Below are 19,410 nucleotides of genomic sequence, written 5' to 3'. Positions count from 1 at the left end.
CTGCTCTTTTTGTCTTTATTAGAAAGCATCAGGGCCATTTCCAAAATCCTACAACTGCAGGGCAAAAAGAATTTAAAAGTGAGTTAATAACTAGACAACTAGAAATTGAAGTAATAATGTATGAAAACTGCACTCTAAAACCACAGTGAGATAAACAATTTTTCACCTTCTAGACAGAGTTGACAAAAAAAAATCAAAAAGTTCAGAAAATGTGTTGCTAGTGTGTAGAGAAATCTGTACAACCTATCTGGCAATTTTAAAACCTATAATGCGTTCCCCTTCAACTCAGCAGCCTTATATCTTGGGATTTATCCAACAGATAAAGTTGTACATGTGACCACATAACTGTATGTACCAGGATGCTCCCTGCGCAAAACTGCAGTTGCTACAGATGAGAAGAAAGCTTAACGCCAACCAGGACCTAGGAGTCAGGAAAATGCATCCCTGAGCGCAGACAGCACAACAGAGCCCTCGGTGAGACCCCTGTCCCAGGCAGAACCGTGCCCACAGCATGCACCTATGCGCCTGTGTGCCTGAGGAAAGGGAGGGGGGCGGCTGCGCCACACAAATGCTGTATAAACAGAAATCTCCCTGGAGCTTTTCTTAAAGAGCTGCAATCGAGTTGGTTCTGGAGAGAAGATAACTTTTCACTACCGATTCCTTCACACTCCTTTTTAAAAAGCCAGATCCTAGTATTCCACTTGCAAATTTGTTCAAATAACTATTTTTAAGTGAATAAATGCAGTTATTCCTATCACAATAAACATAAAGAAAAGGGGTCAGAAGCTCCATTTTTCAGCCAACGAAAGTGAATATGTTTCTGCAGATGTTCAGTCACCTCTTCTCCTCCACCAGGGACAACTGTATCTCCCGAAGGACATCGGCCTATGCCTAGAGGCACTTTTGCTGTCACAACTGAGGGGCGGTGCTCCTGGATTAGTAGGCAGAGGCCAGGGTTGCTCCATATCCCGCAAAGAACTTTCTGGTCCCAGTGTCCACAGAGCCCAGATGGAGAGATCCTGCTTTAACGTGCATGGTATATTTCCCCAGACAGTCCAGTCTAGGGCCAATTTCAATTATCAAAAAGTTTTTTCTCAAACTGAATGCAGATCTGTCCGCCTCTTTCTCCAAGCTTCAACCCAGCACTTGGTTTTTTCACAGCCCTGAGGCTGGCACGGCTGCTCTGCAGAAGGATCAGGCAGGGCTGCACCTCTGGACCTCGGCCGCTGAGCGCCAGGTGGAGCACAGCCACATGGTGCTCTCTGGTCCCACCAACACCCACCTTCTATTCCAGAGGGTCACGCTGTCTGTGGAGCAAAGGAAAGGAACCACGTGCCCTGGGAAGCTGGAGAAGGGGACTGGATGGGCAGGACTGGGACATGGCGTGCAGGGTCTGGGAAAGCACAGCTTTTGAGGCAACCTAGGTACAAGTCTTCACACCTAGCAGTGGCCCAGTGAAGTGAGAGGATATAATACAACACGGCCCCTAGACTCACAAAGATGCCCACCCCCACTTAGTGAGTCACGCCCAGGTTCCCCTGTCCACCTCCACTTCTGGAGCCAGAGACCGAAATGCAAGTACCTAATGCTTACACACTGGGCAGGGGGCAGAGGCTCTGGCAGACAGGGGCCCAGGATTCTGAGAGGGACGCTGGAGAGGTCCAGGGGCAGTACCAGGACAGGACGGGGGTCGGCTACATAAGAACCCAGACTGGGATCAAAAGGTCACCACGACAACAGGGCATCATGAGAACCACAAGACCGAACAGCAGCTAAGACTTCACCCTCCAACAGCACGGGTGAAGCAGTGCCTGCCAGACTTTCACCTTGCCAAGGGGAGGGCGGGGTGGCAGAGCCCCACGTGCCACTTACCAGCCAGTGACCCAGGCTGGCTGCTGGCCCTCTCCAAGCCAGATTCTCCTAGGCAGACCCAAGTGTGGTGCCCTCGGGAAGCTGCTGAAAGAACAAGGGGATGACAGAAAGTATCTTGCTGGGAGCAATGAGGCATCACCACCCCCAGGCACCCCCTTTTTTATGGGCAATAGCTCCAAAACAGCTGGGAGATTAGCCACAGTTATCTTAAATTTCCAGGAAAGAGATTCCATAAGTACCAACAAAGGCAGCTAACCCTGGAGTTTTGCAAATGTCAGCAGAAGGATGTTTAGTGAGAACCCATCCCAGCTCTGATGCACACCCCCCGTGTTGCTTCACGGGGTGTCATGGGATCTCCCTCCCCACAGGGTCTGGGGAGTCCTCTTGGGGAGCTCACTGCACACCTCTCTGGGCCTTGTTCATCTGGCAGGCAGACTGGATCAGGCTGCAGTTTCTTGATTGTCCCAGGATGCCTAGAGTCATACTGCACAGGGCCCCAGGCCCCAGCCTCTTCTGCAGGAGATGGGGGCTGAATACCTATTCCTGTGTCATCTCTCCAGGTGACAGCAAGTCAGCCCAGGAGGGTGGTGAGATGGAGCCTGGGCAGGGAAGGGCCTATGTGCCCCCACTGTTCCCAGAAAGCACTTTCTCACTCCCCTTCCAGCCCAACTTTGCTGGAATTCACATCCAGACTCTGATCTGGGGGCAGTTCTTAGGGGCTGGATAAAATGAGAGGCAAAGTCACAAAGTTACAAAAAGATTTTCAAGTATCAGAGTCCATGTAGCTGGGCTGATCATGCATCAGTCTGGGATTACCAGTGTAAGTCTGGCTGTCCCAGGGGGAGGCATCTATGAGCTCAGACCTGGCCCCAGGGCAGTCTCCAAGGCCTATCCAGCCACTCACACTTATCCAGCACCATGGGACCTGTGCCCAGCCCATGCTGTGTAGAGCACAAGAAATGAGTTCCACCCTGCACTTTTATGTGAAGCAGAAAACGGCACCCTACTGGAGGGACCCAGACCCAGATGCACCCAGCCAGACTGTGCCCAAAGTTTCCTGGGCAAGCAGCCTACCCCAGCGTAAGGCTCATCGTTTAGTCAGCAGCTTGCACTACCATCCCAGGAGCTTACTCGCTGCCCTCATGTGCTGCTCAGCCCAAGGAGCAGGGCTGACCCAACCCACAGCTTCACAACTGCTGGGAACTCTCACCTTCTGGGGTCCCAGGCACTGAACCTTGTCATTAACATCAATGAAGGGGCATGGGTAGAGGGAGCTGCTGTCGTCCCAGCCTATCATGTGGTAGTGTTGACCTCAGAGAGCTGATCTTTCTAGCCTCAGCTTGCTTGCCTCTCAATCAGAAAGGCCCACCACCACCAAGCACTCAGAGGCAGTGGGAAGGTCAGCAAGGCCACATACACTACAAACCCAGCAGCAAGCCCTGACTACTCAGTTGTAACTTCCTTAACGGTCACCATAAAGGATACAGAGACCTGTATGGCAATCCCCAGACAACACAAGAAGCACCCCCACCACATGTGTATGAAAAATGCCTAACCCAGGATGTGACAGAGGGAAGGCTCAATGAACACTTAAGATTAAAAAGGAAAGTAGCACTCCTCCCTGGGCATGCAGACACTCTGGACACATGACATCCAAAGGCGAGCAGCTGAGCATGTGCATACCTCAGCACCTGCACCCAAGCATGTCTGGTTCAGGAAATTTCACCACCACATGTTAAAAGGTGATTTAAAAAAAAAAAAATTAAAATGTGTAAAAGCACTAGCAACAAATACAAAAAAGATATTAGAGAAACAATCCTACTTATAGTTGCATCCAAGAAGATGGGGTACCTAGGAATAAACTTAATCAAGAAATTTAAAACTTGCACACTGAAAACTACCAAAAAATTGCTGGAAGTAATCAGGGAATACCTAAATCTAAATAAATGGAAAGACACCCCATGCTCATACATCAGAAGATATAATACTAAGATGTCAATACTACCCAAAGCAATCTACAGATTCAACGCAATCCCTGTCAAAATTCCAAAAGCCCTTTTTGCAGATATGGAGAAGCCAATTCTCAAATTCATATGGAATTTGCAAGGAGTCCCAAAAATTCAAAAAAATTTTTTTAAAAAGAACAAGGTTGGAAGTCTCCCACTTCCAAATTACTACAAAGCTACAGTAACCAAAACAGCGTGGTGCTAGCAGGAGGACAGACACACAGACCAGTGGAATGGAAGAGAGTACAGAATTAAATCCTCGTGGATATGGTCAAACGATTTTCAGCAAGGCCACCAAGACTTTCATAGGGAAAAAACAGTCTTTCCAACAAATGGCTCTGGGACAACTGGACACCCACATGCAAACAAATGATGTTGGATCCCTATTTCAAATCATATATAAAAATCAACTGACAATGAGTCAAAAACTAAATATAAGAGCTAAAACTGTAAAACTCTTAGAAGAAATCAAAGGGGTAAATCTTCATGACCTCCAGATCTGGCAATGGATTCTTAGATATAACACCAAAAGCACAAGCAACAGAAGAAAAAGACAAATTAGACTTCACCAAAATTAAAAATATTTATGCATCAATGGGCATTAACACAGAAGTGAAAAGACAACCCATCGAATGGAAAACACGTGCAAATTTTGTATCTGATAAGGGTCTATTGTCTAGAATATATAAAGAACTCTTAAAATTAAAAAAAAAAAAAAATTCAAATGGGCAACCTGTTTCAACAGACATTTCTCCAAAGAAGATATGTAAATGGACAAGTGCATGAGAACATATTCAACATCATCAGCCATTATGGAAATGCAAACCAAAATCATAATGAGATACCACCTCTCACCCACTAGGACGCCCATAATTTTAAAAATAAAAAACAACGTGTTGGTAAGGATGAAGAGAAACCAGATTGCTCCCACATTGATGTTAAGAACGTAAAATGGTGCAGATGCTATGGAAAAACAGTTTGCTGGTTACTCAAAAAGTTAAACATAGACTAATCATATGACCCAGCAATTCCCTAAACAATTGAAAATAAGTCTTCAAACAAATATTTGTACACAAATGTTCACAGCACCACTACTGACAATAGCCATAGGTGGAAAAAGCCCAAATAACCCTAAACAGATGAATGTATATACAAACTGTGGTATATCCTTACACTGGAGTATTATTCAGCCATAAAAAGTCAACGAAGTTCTGATACACACCACAATACGGATGATCCTAAGAATACATTATGCTAAGTGAAAGAAGACAGACACAGAAGGTTACATATAGTATGATTCCATTTATATGAAATGTCCAGAATAGATAAACCCATAGGGACAGGAAATAGATGGGTGGTTGTCCAGGACTGACGGGAGGAGGAATGGGGAAGTTGTCTAATGGGTTTTCTTTGGGGGTGATAAAAATGTTCACAACCTAGACAGAGGTGACAGCTGCGAAATGTCCTGAATGTACTAAATGCTATTAACTGTGCACTAGGAGCTTCCCTTGTAGCTCAGTCAGTAAAGAATCTGCCTGCAGTGTGGGAGACCCGGTTTCAGTCCCTGGGTTGGGAAGATCCCCTGGAGAAGGAAATGGCAACCCACTCCAGTATCCTTGCTTGGAAAATCTCATGGACAGAGGAGCCTGGTGGGCTACAGTCCATGGGGTCGCAAAGAGTCAGGCACGACTGAGCGACTAACACTTAAATTTATAAAACAGTTAATTTCATGGTATGTGAATTTCACCCTAATTTTTAAAAAAGGATGAAAGGCTTGTTTCTCCATTTGCCTGGACAAACACCACAAGGACCTTCAGTTCTTATGCTTAGAGGCAAAGCCAGTCACTGGCTGGAATTCTAACTACGTTTGTCCACAGATGACCCAACACTTTGGAGGGAAGTGAAGAGACCCTGTGCCCTAAAGCACAGGGCCAAGACCCATTCCAAAGAGCGCTGTTAGCCTCACCACCAAGCCAAAAAGCTGAGAACTGAGACAGACAGGAGTAGGGAATGGAGCTGGAGTGAGACATGGAGGCAGGGTGCAGAGATGGAGACGTGGCTCTAAGTGGGAGGCCGGGGGTGCTGCTGGGTACACTTGAGGCACCAAGGGTGTGCAGAGAGCCCAGCTTCCCTACCTGCCACCGGATGTGGCCTTTCCGCTGCGAAGATGTCTCTATCCACACTGCATTTTCAAACCCATGGACAGGTATGGAGTTTTCAGCACACTTGAGCCAGAATATGCCAAATGCCACTTCTGCCCCCACCCCTGGCAGAGATGCCTACACCAGCAGTGGGTGAGGAGACAAGGGCCCTCTCCCTGTGCTAGAAGTAGGAGGCCAAGGTGGCCTGCCTGGCCCACCACCATCCAATAAAAAAGGATGATTGGGAACTAATCCTGACACCACAAAGGCCAGACAGAGTGTGAGCCCTGCAGTGCTACTAGTCACACCAGTCACTTAACAGCTTTGCTTTACCCACACAGGAATCTTAGCAGTTGGATTCTTCTAGCATACTCTATTGTGGAACATTATTTTCTGGCCAACACTCCCTCCTAACAGCAAAACTTCTCATTATTTTGGAAAAAGGCCCTGCACATGGCCAGGTGCCATGATCACAGAGGTGAGGGGATGGACCCACAGATGGTAACTGAGCGTGGCAGGGTCCGCTTCAAGTATCCCAAACTTTGCCCGAACTCAGGCCATCTGCAGCCGCACCTAAGCCCAAGAGGCCCCAAACAAATGCAGGCTGCAGTGCAGAGGCTCGCATCAAGCATGCTTCCAGGCCGATATTTTCAACAAAAGCAAACATTCTGGTGATTACCATGAGCTCCAAGTAGCTTCCTTTGAGTTTCATCTCATTTGGAAAGGATCAATGGACAGGGGATATCTGTTCTGCCCTCTATAATTTGGCAGGACATTCCCCCAACCTCCTCTGGAACTTCTTAAGCTCATTCAGTGAGAATTCTTCATTTTAAAATGACAAATCATTATTCCTAACCACGTCAAACATGCCACAACTCGGTCACCATGTGAATGGCACTTCCCACTATATTAAGGGATCTCACATTAGAAGATTTAATTGTCAGCTCTGCTCTCCCAGATTGTGGCACTGAGGCCTGAGCCCTGGCAAGCCCTTCTTTCTCTCCAAGTTCACACAGTTCGCTGGCCAACAGAGCCACCCACCATCCCACTCTGTGGTACTGAGCAGCCATGAGGGCCAAGGACCCAGGAAGAGGATCTGCCCTAAAAAGCTTAAGGCTGGGTGGGGTGAAAGACATGGCAAAAGCCCACAAAGGTCAACCAGTCCTGGGGAGGATGGGCACAGAGATAGGGCCCTGGCGAGGAGGGCACGTGGAGTCCAGATGGCAGGACAAACACACAGCAATCAGAGGGGATCTATAGCAGGCAAGTCTTGCCAGCCCACCTTAGAGTACCTGTAGAATTCAACCCCTTCTCCCCACCCCAGTCCTCACCCCAGGTCCTGCCTGTCCCCTCTCATCTGGGCAGGGACCCCTGTCCCCGTCCTCTTCCCCAGCTGCGTGCACAGCATCCAGAGGACCCCTGTCAAGTCCTCAGTCCCCTCCTACCACTGCTCTGCTCAGTGCCCCAGAGTGGTTCCTGTCTCCAGCCACACCTGCAGGCTGGCCCTGATGCACCTCCCTGCCCCACACAATGCTTCCTCCGGCTCTGAAACACTCCCCAGGCTGGGATGGAACTCCCAGCCCACAAGTTTGACTCTCACAGAAGAAAACCTGTAAGAGGCAAGGGGATCTGCCTTGTTACCCCAGGAAACCACAAAGCTAGCACTGCACCCCATACAGAACACGCACCCCATAGTACTTGCTGAGGAATAAATGGAACTTCCGCCTCTAAAGGACTGGCACAGCACCTCAGCTTTCAAACTCTTTAAAATCAACTTTACTGATTATGCTTCCAAAAACCCTTCAAGCTCAATACAACAGGAACTTAGAGAGGGTCAGGAAGCTTCAGGATCTCTAATATCTCACAGAGACTCTTCACGTCAAGATGGTGAAAAGGTGAGATGTCCAGGTCACTCCCTAGAGCTACTTACTGGTCTAGAGTTAGACGACTTGCCAAAGGCAGACACACAGGGTCTGGCAGGAGGCACAAGCAGGAGAAGCCCCCCATCTCTTGGCCCCCATTTCTGGCTCTGTGGCACCCCAATTGAGGAGGAAGGTTCCCAATGCCTGAGTGGTGCCATATCTGCTCAGACAGATAAGACAGCTCTGAGGACACCCAGCCACAAAATCTATCCCTTCCCAGTCAATCAATTTCCAGGTGACACTGCAGTGGGTGCAAGGAAGGCAGACTGGGTTGACACGTTATCCTAGCCCCAGGAGTGACCAGTCATGGTCAAGATAGGGTGGAACACGAGCTCCTGCCTTCCTGGCTGCCCAAGTACCAGCTCGGTCCAGCAGAAAGACTGCCGCAGAGAATGCCAGAAGGGGTAGTCAGGGTTCTCCAGGCTTCCTGCCAGGGTGGACACATCCTGGGAGCAGGTTCTTCCCCTATGGAAGGAGACTGCCTCAACCATGATCTCAGCCGGCACTGCTACTAGAGTCCTACCAGCAAAGAGTAGGCCACTGGGAGTGAAAGTAACTTCAGAGACCCCCTTCCAATCCATCCAAAGCGGGGTTCATTGTAGGGATGTGATGGGTCACAGGTGGAACAAGAGGGAGCCTGTTACTTTCACAGTTATGTTTATTTTTACAAGTACTGTCTACAGCAAGTTATACTAATGTTCTATTTCAGGGAATGATACGAAGTTTCCTTGGAACAGAAAGATTCAGGAGAGTAAGGAGACACCAGAGTGAAATGCAATGTGGGGTCCTGGAACTAAATAAATCTGCCCAAGGCCTGAAGTTTGGTTAGCAGTGTGGCCCCAGTGTTTCTGCCTGTTTCTATGCTTGTAACATAATTTGATAAGATGTTAACTTCAGGGGAGGCAGGGTGTGGGGTACAGGGAAACTGTACCTTTTTTTGTAACTCTTCAAATTCTCTCAACACAAAAAGTTACAAAGTATTCAAACTTTTAGAAAGTGAGTTGAGATGTTTGAATATGAAGTGAACAACAGTACAGATGGTACATGGATCTGAAAAGAGTAGAGGGTTATCCATCCAGGAATATCTGGAGATTTGGAAACATTGTGGATCATGTCATACACCTTTCTGTCACAGTGGAGAAGGGTCATGACAGGAGAGGTGGGAGGTTTGCCCAGGGGTGTGAGGGCCGCATATAGCCTTGTCCAACCTCGCCAACAATGGTCCCAAACTCTGACCCTATGTTCTCCCAACACAGCACCTCCCCTGAGCTACTCAGGGGACGAAGCACTACAGGAGGTGCTCTGGCCCCTCAGGGTTCACTCACTTCTGTAAAGGACCCTTGATTACACACAGAGAAGATGTGTCCCATGGCACGAGGGAAGCACAGCCCCTTTCAGACCGTAGGGTGACCCCACATAGGTGGAAACGAATCTGTGCTGGTCAAATGATCTGTGTGTATATCAGATTAAATCAAAGACTTCACATGAGAAATAAGAAATAAAGAGAGAAGACTTCCCCAAAACATCCCCTTTGAGGTGTCAGGGCACATCTTTCTCCCTGTCTCTACCTAAGCCAATCCAGTAAATGCCACCATCCCAGCCCTCAGCCCCTTTCCCCTGCTCGCTCTCATTCCCAGGTCTCTCCCTACCCACTCCGCTCCTCCCACTCACTACGCCCCTTCTCAAAGTCCAGCTCAGAACTGGCTTTGCCTGCCCAACTCAAAGGAGGGAAGCCACACAAGGGTCCTCCCAGGCCCTCACACTCCTCCAGCCTGGGCACCTTGGGCAGGCTTGCAGGCCCTGGGTAGGGGTAGGGGAGGAGGGAGAGGTCCCACCACTTTCAGGGCACTCCCGGCCAGCTTCTCAGCATCTCTGGACCTGAGGAGCCATGAACAATCATATGGCAGCCTGCACCCTTGATCCAGCCATGAACTCTGAGAGGATGCCAACTGGTGGGTGTGCATAACAGCACTGTTCTGGGCAGACCCCAATGCCCATACTCCAGCCTCCACTGCTCTGCAGGGTCTCCACAGTCCTGGGAAGGCAGCCCAGGATCCCCACGATCTCAGTGGGAGTTCCTATCCCATGGCGGCTCAGCCCTCCTCACTGGTGTCCCTGGCACAGGCACTGAGCTAGGACTCAGGCTTGGCACTGACCAACCTAAGCAAGCCCTGTCACATCTGGCTGCCTAGCCCCACACATGCAAACTGTCAGAAGTAGATAACACAACCTACCTTTAAGGGCCACTCGCCCATCCACAGTTAAAACCGGGGTAGGGGGTGAGGGGCTCGTCTCCCTGGAAGTTGAGGGACCACGTACCAGCACACACACAGCCTCTTGCCCCCAGCCCTGCTCCTGCTGGGTCTAAGACTGGAGCCTAGGAGGGCACACTACCCTGGCCAGCCTCTGGCGGTTCCGCTGAGGCCCAAACACAGGAGAACCTGTTGGAGCAGTTTGGGCACCAGGATCACCTCCTCTTCCTCCTCCGCCACTTACTTCTGGGTGGGAAGGGGCCTCTGGCTTTTGAAAACTCGGCACAGGGCCAGGTCATGGTCACGGGCAAAGGCCAAGCCTCACCTCCCCCCACCCCATCTTCCTCTGAGAGCAGAAGGTCAAGTCAAAACCAGGGTGGGCCTGTGTCTGGAACACAGAGGAGGGGAACGGGGAAACGTGACGGCCAAAGAGGAGGCGGCAAAGCCACAACACCCACACAGACCCACCATTCTGTCACCCACACGCCTGCCGGGGATGTGCAGGCCGGCCGTGTCTAGGAGCCCCGCTGGGGCCGGGCAGGGGTCCCTGCCTCCCGGACAAGGTGCCGGAGCTCCGGGCTGCGGCGGAGGGTGGGCGCGCCGCCGCCACCTGGCCGGGCCCCACGTCCGTCCCAGCCCCGCCGGCGTCCGAGCCCGCCACTCGCGCGTCTCCCGGGCCCGCGCGGGGAAAGTTCCTGCAACTTCGCGGGGGAGGCGCCGGGCCTGGGCCTCGGGAGCCCGGCCTCCGCGGGCCCGCTGTCAGGCGGTCCGGCCTGCTCGGCGCCCCAACTTCCCGGCCCGGCCCCCGCCCGCCGCCCCCCGCGGACCCGCTTTGTGCGCGGCGGCAGTGAGGGGCGCCCGACCGGCCCCGGCCCCCGGCCCCCGCCCCGGGCACAAAAGGGCGCGCGGCCGGCGGGAGGCGGCGGGCGGGGGCCTGCAGGGCGCTCACCGGACCGGGCCGGGGCCGGGGGCCGGGGGCCCGGGGGCCGGGGATCGGGGCCGGGGCCGGGGCCGGGCGGCTGCGCGCTCACCTGCCGTGGAACCAGTCCTTGCAGGCGTCGCACTCGATCATGAAGCGGGTAACGTCGTAGGGGAGCCGGCAGACGCAGTACACGGGCACCGTCGCCATGTTCGCGCGCCGCCCGCCCGCCCCTCGGCCCGCGCTGCGCTCCCGGGTCGGGCCGGGCGGGCCGGGCCGGGCGGGGGCCGGGGCCGGGGCCGGGGCCGGAGCCGGGGCCGGGGACGGGGCCGGGGGCGCACGACAGCCCGCGCGCACCCGGCCGGCGCGTCCACACAAAGCGGGGCGCGCGGTGCAGGGCCGCGCCGGGAGCCGCCCGCCGGCCCGCGGGGCGCAGGGCGCGAGTGTGCGCGGGGAGCGGGCCGCGCGCGGGACACAAAAGGGAATGGACGCGCGGGGGCGGCGGGCGGGGAGCCGCGGCCCCACCGAAGGGACCCCCGGCCGCCGAGCGGCCTCTACGTCAGCGCCCCGGGTGGCGCCGCCTCCGCCCGCCAGCCAGGGCCGCCGCTCCCGCCGCGGGAAGGCGGGCCGGGGACCGCGGGGAAGGCGGGCCAGGGTACCCCTCTGCCGGGGGAGAAAGTGGTCCGGGGGAACCGTGCTGGGGGAGAAGAGGGACCAGAAGACCCTGCCCGGAGAAGGTGGGTCGGGGGACCTGAAGGGAGAGAGAGTGGGCTGGGAAGACGGAGAAAGTGGGCTAGGAGACCCCTGAAGGGGAGAAGGTGAGCTGGAAGACAGTCACCTGGAAGAAGGTGGGTCAGGGGATTCCCCGAGTAGAAGGTGGCCCGAGGATGCAAGGGGAAGGCAGGTCTGGGAGACCCCTGGGTGTGGGGTGAGACCCTGGAGGAGGAGAAGGAAGACGTCCTTCCTGGTTAAGAAGGCAGAGGAGCAACTACTTGACTCTTAAGTTTCTTCTGATAAGCAGCAGAGCAGGGGGGCAGCTTGGGGGCTGTTCCTCCTGTTGCCTCCTCCCTCCTACCTTCCCAACTGAGTTTCTGGCTGGAATACAACTTCCCTTTCTCCCTTATTCCTGGCTGGGGACTGCCCTCCCTCCTTCACAAGATCTGTGGACTTCCCTTGATGCTGAGCCCTCAGAGGAGGACATAGTTCAAAGGATCCAGAAGCATGCCGGCACGAGTCAGCTCTGTGAAGAGGAAGAGGTTACCTGGTATTTGAGCTGCCCAGGAGCCCTGGTGGGAGCCCCCAGGCCTGGGAGACCTAACGCACAGGAAGGACATTAGGCCCCAGGCCTCCTGTCTGTGTCCCAAACTGCTGAGTTCTGCTGGTGGCAACAAGGATATAGGAAGACGAGAAACAAGGATATAGGAGGAGAGGACTGCCATGTTGCTCTGGGCTAATGGTCATCCATCTCACCTATGACGGTCAGGGTCTTTGGCGGGTGGAGGGTGAGGGGTTCAGGCCCTGGCTCTGAGGAATCTTTTCCCAAGGCATTCTATAGCAGACTGTCCCCGGCCTGCTACCCAGCTGCTGTATACTTTGGGGATCCGAGATCATTTCAGGATGCTAGAGCAGAGCTGGCTCCTAATTCAAAGTAAGGAACCTGTCTGTGCTCCCTCACTCTCTTGGCCTTCCCCATCCTCTCTGTATGGTGCTAGGAGATGCAGGCTGCCACAAGCATAGAATTCCAGATTTGGGGCAGGAAACGGTCCAGCTCACTTCACAGAAGCATCCCTGACAGGTACCCTACCAAGGCCTACAGCTCCTAAGAGTCACTTACTCCACTTGTAGGCAGCTCAGTTGAAGCCCTCTCTTCTGTTGAGTCAAAATCTGCCTTCACATTGTTGCCCAGCTTCCCTCTACAAATGACCCCTCAACTGCAGCCTGAGCAATGCCCAGAGCTGGGCCTTAGCTGGGAGGGACTAGGTGAGAGTGGGGAAAAGAAGCTGGAGAAAGGGGAAGTAAGGAGAAAGGAATTATCTCCCCCCCACACACATACACACACACTCTTACACATTGGTGAGCTGCCCAGGATCTGGACTACCTTCTTATCTGAATTCCAGCTGTTATCCTCCCTTCCAGAGTCCTTCCTTCTGATCCTTCTGATGACAGCCTGGATGGCCCTGGAAAGGGAGTAACTATTAAGCATTGTCCACAATTAACACCCTGATGTGAATTGGTGCAAGTAAACAGTGCTCAGCCAGTAGATCAAAGTCTGCAAGGAAGCCCAAAGAGCCTGGCCTGGGCACTGCTGAGTTACCTTCTCCCATGGCACTGAATGGGCTTCCCTGGTGGTTCAAGTGGTAAAGAATCTGCCTGCAATGCAGGAGACCTAGGTTTAATTCCTGGGTCAGGAAGATGCCCTGGAGAAGGGAATGGCTACTCACGCCAGTATTCTTGCCTGGAGAATCCCATGGACAGAGGAGCCTGGTGGGCTACAGTCTATGGGGTCACAAAGAGTCAGACACGACTGAAGGACGAACAATTTCACTATTTTTCACTTTTCATGTCAGTACTGAAGCACTTAAACCAGCAATATCCCCATTCCCCCCACTTGTCATCTATTAGAGCCAGAAACTTCTGGAGACCAACTTGACTGTGGTCCAGGGGAAGCCAACCTGACTGTGGGCAGTCCTCATCTCTAACAGTTCCATTTCCTACTTTACAAATAATGATAATAGGTACCCAGCATTTATCAAATGCTTACCAGGTACAGTACACTGTGTTTAGTTCTTCAGACATGGACCAGAACTCACCCAGCTGCTTGTAAAGCACTTAGCATATCCCCTGGGTAGTGATTATTACAAACTCAGCACTCACATTGACACCTTAGGTGTGACTGCTGCCACTTTAGAGATAGGTATATAAACAGGTGTTGTAGAGAGGGTACAGGGCTTCCCTGGTGGCTCAGATGGTAAAGAATCTGCCTGCAATGCAGGAGACAGGGGTTTGATCCTTGGATTGGGAAGATCCTCTGGAGGAGAAAATGGCAACCCACTCCCATATGCTTGCCTGGAAAATCCCATGGACAGAGGAGCCTGGCAGGTTACAGTCCATGCAGTCGCAGAGTCAGACACGACTGAGCAACTAATAGACATGGTATAGTATTGATGCCATTTTCTGAAAGTGAAAACTGAAGCTCAGAGCAGTTGAATGGAGAAAGTCAGCTGACTAGTGAGAGGAAGGAGCAAGCCAGGAGCCCAGACTTCTCCAGGGCTTGAGCCTGCACTGCCACCCCTTGGTCGCCTCCCAGGGCACCCCGAGCACATGCAGTAGGCTTGGGAGCCCGTCCTCCGCCCCCAATCATTCACCACCGACCTCTGGGATGGCTCTGGCCACCCCACCCCACCCATCTCCACCCCCTGCCCTCCAGCACTGCCCTGTCTACATCCATAACCTCTTGTATCTGGAAGTGTCTATTGAGATACTTTCCTATTACTCAAAGCACTTCCAAGGCTGCCTGCCAATTATGGGTCCCAGACTCTTCTTCTCTTTGGAAGAGACTTTCTCCCTATGACTTCTCTCTTATCCTCTGTCAGAAAGCCTGCCTTATCTTTGTGTCCTCCCTCTCTGTCATTTATTTCAAAATATATTTATGTCAACATATATTGAACACCTGCTGTGTGCTGAGCAGTGTTGTAGCCATTGAGCACTTAGCAGCCCCAAGTGTTGTGAAGCTCATATGGCAGTAAAGGGAAACAGCAACACATATAGTGGGCTGGGCACCACAGTGCCCTATGGAAACTGGCACAGTGTCAGGGCTGGGCAGAGGCAGAGAGCTTCTGAGGTGACTTGAAAGCAGAGGCCTAGAAGTGGTGAGTTAGGGAAGGAAAACAAAGGGAACTTAGATGGAAGGACCTAGGAAAAAATGGGGGGTGACCTTGGTATTCTTCCACCCTAAGATCAGTGGCCCTCCATGTGGTCTGCCCCTTGCCTCAACACCCATTCCCCCAAGTTTGCCCCATTCCTCACGGCACATCACCCGTGAGTCTGTGCAAGCGTCCAAGACTTCACGACTCACCCCTGCCATACTGTAGGGGCGAGGGGGTGGGCTGCCAAACTACATGGCCCACGCACTGCCCCTCCACCCTGGCGCTCTGGTGAAGCACGACTGCAGTGCTGCATACTCTGCAGAAAGCATCTGAGGACAAGACGTGCTTTATTCACCTTATTAGCCAGTGGAAAAGCAGCATCTTCCAGTATGTGTTTATTCATTCACCTACTACTCAACAAAGTGTACCGCATGCAGGTGCAGGATTTTCCACTGTGGTAATGTACACAACATAAAATTGACCATTTTAACCATTTTTCAGTGGACAGTTCTGTTGCATTAAGTATACTTACAATATTGTGCAGCCATCAACCTTATCCATCTCTACAACCATTCTCATCTTTCCAAAGTGAAATTCTGACCCTAACTCCCCAATACCCCTTACCTCCAGCCCCTGATAACTACCATTCTACTTTCTGTCTTTATGAATTTAATTACTCTAGGGACTTCATATGTGGCATCATTATTTGTCCTTTTGTGATGCTTATTTCACTGAGCAGAATGTCCTCAAAGTTTATCCATGGCATAGCATGTGTCAGAATTTCCTTCCTTTTTAAGACTTTAAGATACTTCGTTGTATGGATATGCCACATTTGGTTTATTTGCTCACTGTCGTTAGACACAGGTTGTCCCGACCGTTTGGCTAAGAGCACGGGTATACAAATATCTGTTCAAGTCCCTGCTTTCACTTCTGTTGTGTGTATACCCAGAAGTGAAATTGCTGAATCATGTGGTGATTCTATTTTTAACTTTTTAAGGAACCACCATACTGTTTTTTCACAGCAGCTACAGCATTTTAAATGTCCACCAACAGTGCACAAGTGTTCTAATTTCTCCACATCTTCATCAGCATATTGTTCCTGATTTGGGTTTTACTTGTTTGTTTGTTTCTATTTTTTATAGCCATCCTAATGTGTGGGAACTGGTGTCTCATTGTGGGTTTTTTTTTTGAAGTACATTTTTTTCTATTTTGATTGATTTCTCAATGTATAGTCCAATATAATACCAATTTTTAATGGCAAAAATTTAGTTCCACTGAAACTCTATGATCACTGTGGTCTTGATTTACATTTCCCTAATGATTAGTGGTATTGAGTATCTTTTTATGTGCTTAGTGGCTATATATATATATTATTTGGAAAAATGTCTATTCTAATCCTTTCTTCATTTTTGATTTGAGTTGGTTGCTTTTTGCTAAGTTGCAGAAGATTTTTTAATATATTCTGGATATTAATTGCCTATCAGATATATGATTTGCAATTATCTTCTCCCATCCTGTGCACTTTAAGTTTTTAATTTTGATGAAGCCCAATTCATCTATTTTTTGTTCTGTTGCCTATGCATTTGATGTCATATCCAAAAAATCTTTGCTAAATTCAATATCATGAAGCTTTCCTCCATATATTTTCATCTAAGAGTGTTGTAGTTTTACATGGATGGACCTTGAAAGAATTGTCCTTAGTAAAATAAGTCAGAGAAAGACAAACACTGTATGTTATTACTCACATATGCAATCTAAAAAATAAACTAAGAATATAAAAAAGAAAAAAAGTGTTGTAGTTCTTAAGTATAGGACTTTGGTCCATTTTCAATTAATTTTTGTATAGGACATGTGAAGTAAGTGTTCATCTTAATTCTTTGATGTGTGAATATCCAGTTTTCCCAGCACCATTTGTTGAAAGGGCTGTCCTTTCCTCGCTGAATGGTCATCACACCCTTGTCAAAAATCATTTGAGCATATGGACCAGGGTTTATTTCTGGGTTCTCTATTGTATTTCATCAGTTTGTGTATCTTTATGCCGGTACCACATTGTTTTGGTTAGTATGGCTCAGTATTAAGCTTTGAAATTTGGTAGGATGAGACCTCCAACTTGGCTTTTCTTTTTCAAGCTTGTTTTATCTTTTCTGGGCCCCATGCAATTCCATATTAATTTGAGGATTGTGTGTTAGTCACTCAGCTGTGTCCAACTCTTTGTGATCCCATTGACTGTAGCCTGCCTGGTTCCTCTGTCCATGGGATTCTCTAGGCAAGAATACTGGAGTGGATTGCCATTTTTCTTCTCCAGGGGACCTTCCCAACCCAGGGATTGAAGCCAGGTCTCCTACATTGCAGGCAGATTCTTTACCATCTGAGCCATGAGGATTGGCCTCTCCTTTCTGCACAAGGGCTACTGTAATTTTGACAAGGGTTGCATTGCATCTGTAGAACACTTTGGGTAGTATTGACATCTTAACAACAGTAAGTCTTCTGATCCATGAACATGGGATGTCTTTTTAAATTGCTTTCAGCAATGTTTTATCATTTTCAGTGTATAAGTGTTTTGTCTCCTTGGCTAAGTTTATTCCTAGGTATTTTATTTGTTGGATGCTATTGTAAGTGGAGTTGTGTTTCCAATTTCCTTTTTGGATTGTGCTTTCTTAGTATATAGAAACAAACTAATTTTTGGTATTGATTCAGTATGTTCTGGAGAAGGCAATGGCACCCCACTCCAGTACTCTTGCCTGGAGAATCCCATAGACGGAGGAGCCTGGTAGGCTGCAGTCCATGAGGTCGCTGGGAGTCGGACACAACTGAGCGACTTCACTTTCACTTTTCACTTTCATGCATTGGAGAAGGAAATGGCAACCCACTCCAGTGTTCTTGCCTGGAGAATCCCAGGGACGGCGGAGCCTGGTGGGCTGCCTTCTATGGGGTCGCACAGAGTCGGACACGACTGAAGTAATGTAGCAGCAGTATGTTCTATGTTTGCTGAGTTTGTTTTTTAATTCTGTTATTTGTAGAATCCTCAGAGTTCTTAAATATTGATGATTTTACATGACATAAGATCATATTATCTATGAACAGAAATAATTTTACATCTTCCTTTCTAATTTGAATGCTTTTTATTTTTCTTTCTTTCTTTTTGCCCAGTTACTCTGGCTAAAACTTCCAATAGCACATTGAATAGAACTGATGAAAGTGGACATCTTTCCCTTGTTGCTGATCTCAGGGGAAAAGTTTTTTAATTTTTTAGTCTTTCACCATTTGTAGGTGAAAGTATGAGTATGATGTTTGGTTTGGGCTTTTCATGTATGGCCTTTACTATATTGAAGAAGTTTCTTTCTATTCTTTGTAGATTTTTTGTGTGTTTGTTTATTTATTTTTTTGTTTTGTTTTGTGTCAAATGCTTTTTCCTGGCATCAGTTGAGATCATCATATGGTTGTTTTTCTCCCCTTCATTCTGTTAATGTGGTCTGTATTACACTGATTTTTTAAAATTGAGTTTAAGGATATTGAACCATCCTTACATCCTGGGAATAAATCCTATTTGGTTAGGGTGTATGATCCTTTTAATATGCTGTTGAGTTTGGTTTTCTAGTAGTTTGTTGAGGATTCTCCATCCTCAACATATGTTTATAAAGAATATTGTTTTGTAATCTTCTTGCAGAATCTTTGGCTTTTGTCAGGGTAATCCTGACTTCATAGAAAGGATTAGGAATATTCCCTCCTCTTCAGTTTTTGGGAAGACTTTAAGAAGGATTGATGTAATTTTCCTTAAATGTATGATAGAATTCAGTGAAGCTAAATTATGAGTTTTTCTTTAGTTCTATTCAGATGTTCTATTTCTTCATGATTCAATTTGGGTAGGCTGTGTGTTCCTAGGAATTTGTTCATTTAATCTAGATTATCCAATGTGTTGGCAAACAACTAGTGCATATGTTATAGTAATGGACAAGGCATACACCATCCCTACCTCCAAGGAGCTCATATGCCAGAGCAAGAAACAGACAAGTAATAGATGTCATGGGGAGATGTCAGAAAGGAGACACTAATTCAAGGTTGGGTGTGTGCTTTCGTTAGTGGATGAGTTCATGTGATGAATGCAAAGAAAGTTCTAAGAGCAGGCTCTTCTTGGACTACCTAGACCTTGGTGATCTAAACGAAAAGCAGTTGAAATGAACAGTAAGCCGTGGGAACTTTGGAAGCCTTCTGGGTTTTTCTGATAGGTATGAAAGTGTGCCTTTTCATACGTTCATGGTGTTCTCAGATATGCAGATGACACCACCCTTATGGCAGAAAGTGAAGAAGAACTAAAGAGCCTCTTGATGAAAGTGAAAGAGGAGAGTGAAAAAGTTGGCTTAAAGTTCAACATTCAGAAAACTAAGATCCTGGCATCTGGCCCCATCACTTCATGGCAAATAGATGGGGAAAC

General features: G+C 49.2%; 1 protein-coding gene across 5 annotated transcripts in view; it reads right to left on the bottom strand.

The window, feature by feature from the left end:
- Positions 1 to 11,681, bottom strand: part of PHF2 (PHD finger protein 2) — a 92,916-nt gene extending 81,235 nt beyond the window's left edge. For 2 of the 5 annotated variants that reach the window (XM_024996275.2, XM_024996276.2), the window contains exon 1: positions 11,225 to 11,681. In XM_024996275.2, the coding sequence (XP_024852043.1) occupies positions 11,225 to 11,322 (98 nt within the window). In that variant the 5' untranslated portion in view covers positions 11,323 to 11,681. Of the gene's footprint in view, positions 1 to 1,872; positions 2,246 to 11,224 lie in introns of those variants that run through there. The other 3 variants (XM_059889508.1, XM_024996273.2, XM_024996272.2) reach the window with 3 other exon arrangements.
- Positions 11,682 to 19,410: the final 7,729 nt, after the last annotated feature.

This window comes from Bos taurus, chromosome 8, assembly GCF_002263795.3.
Source record: "Bos taurus isolate L1 Dominette 01449 registration number 42190680 breed Hereford chromosome 8, ARS-UCD2.0, whole genome shotgun sequence".
In the NCBI taxonomy this organism is placed as follows: Eukaryota; Metazoa; Chordata; class Mammalia; order Artiodactyla; family Bovidae; genus Bos; species Bos taurus.
Note: the sequence above shows the minus strand (reverse complement) of the source record. Positions and strands in the feature narration are given on the sequence as shown.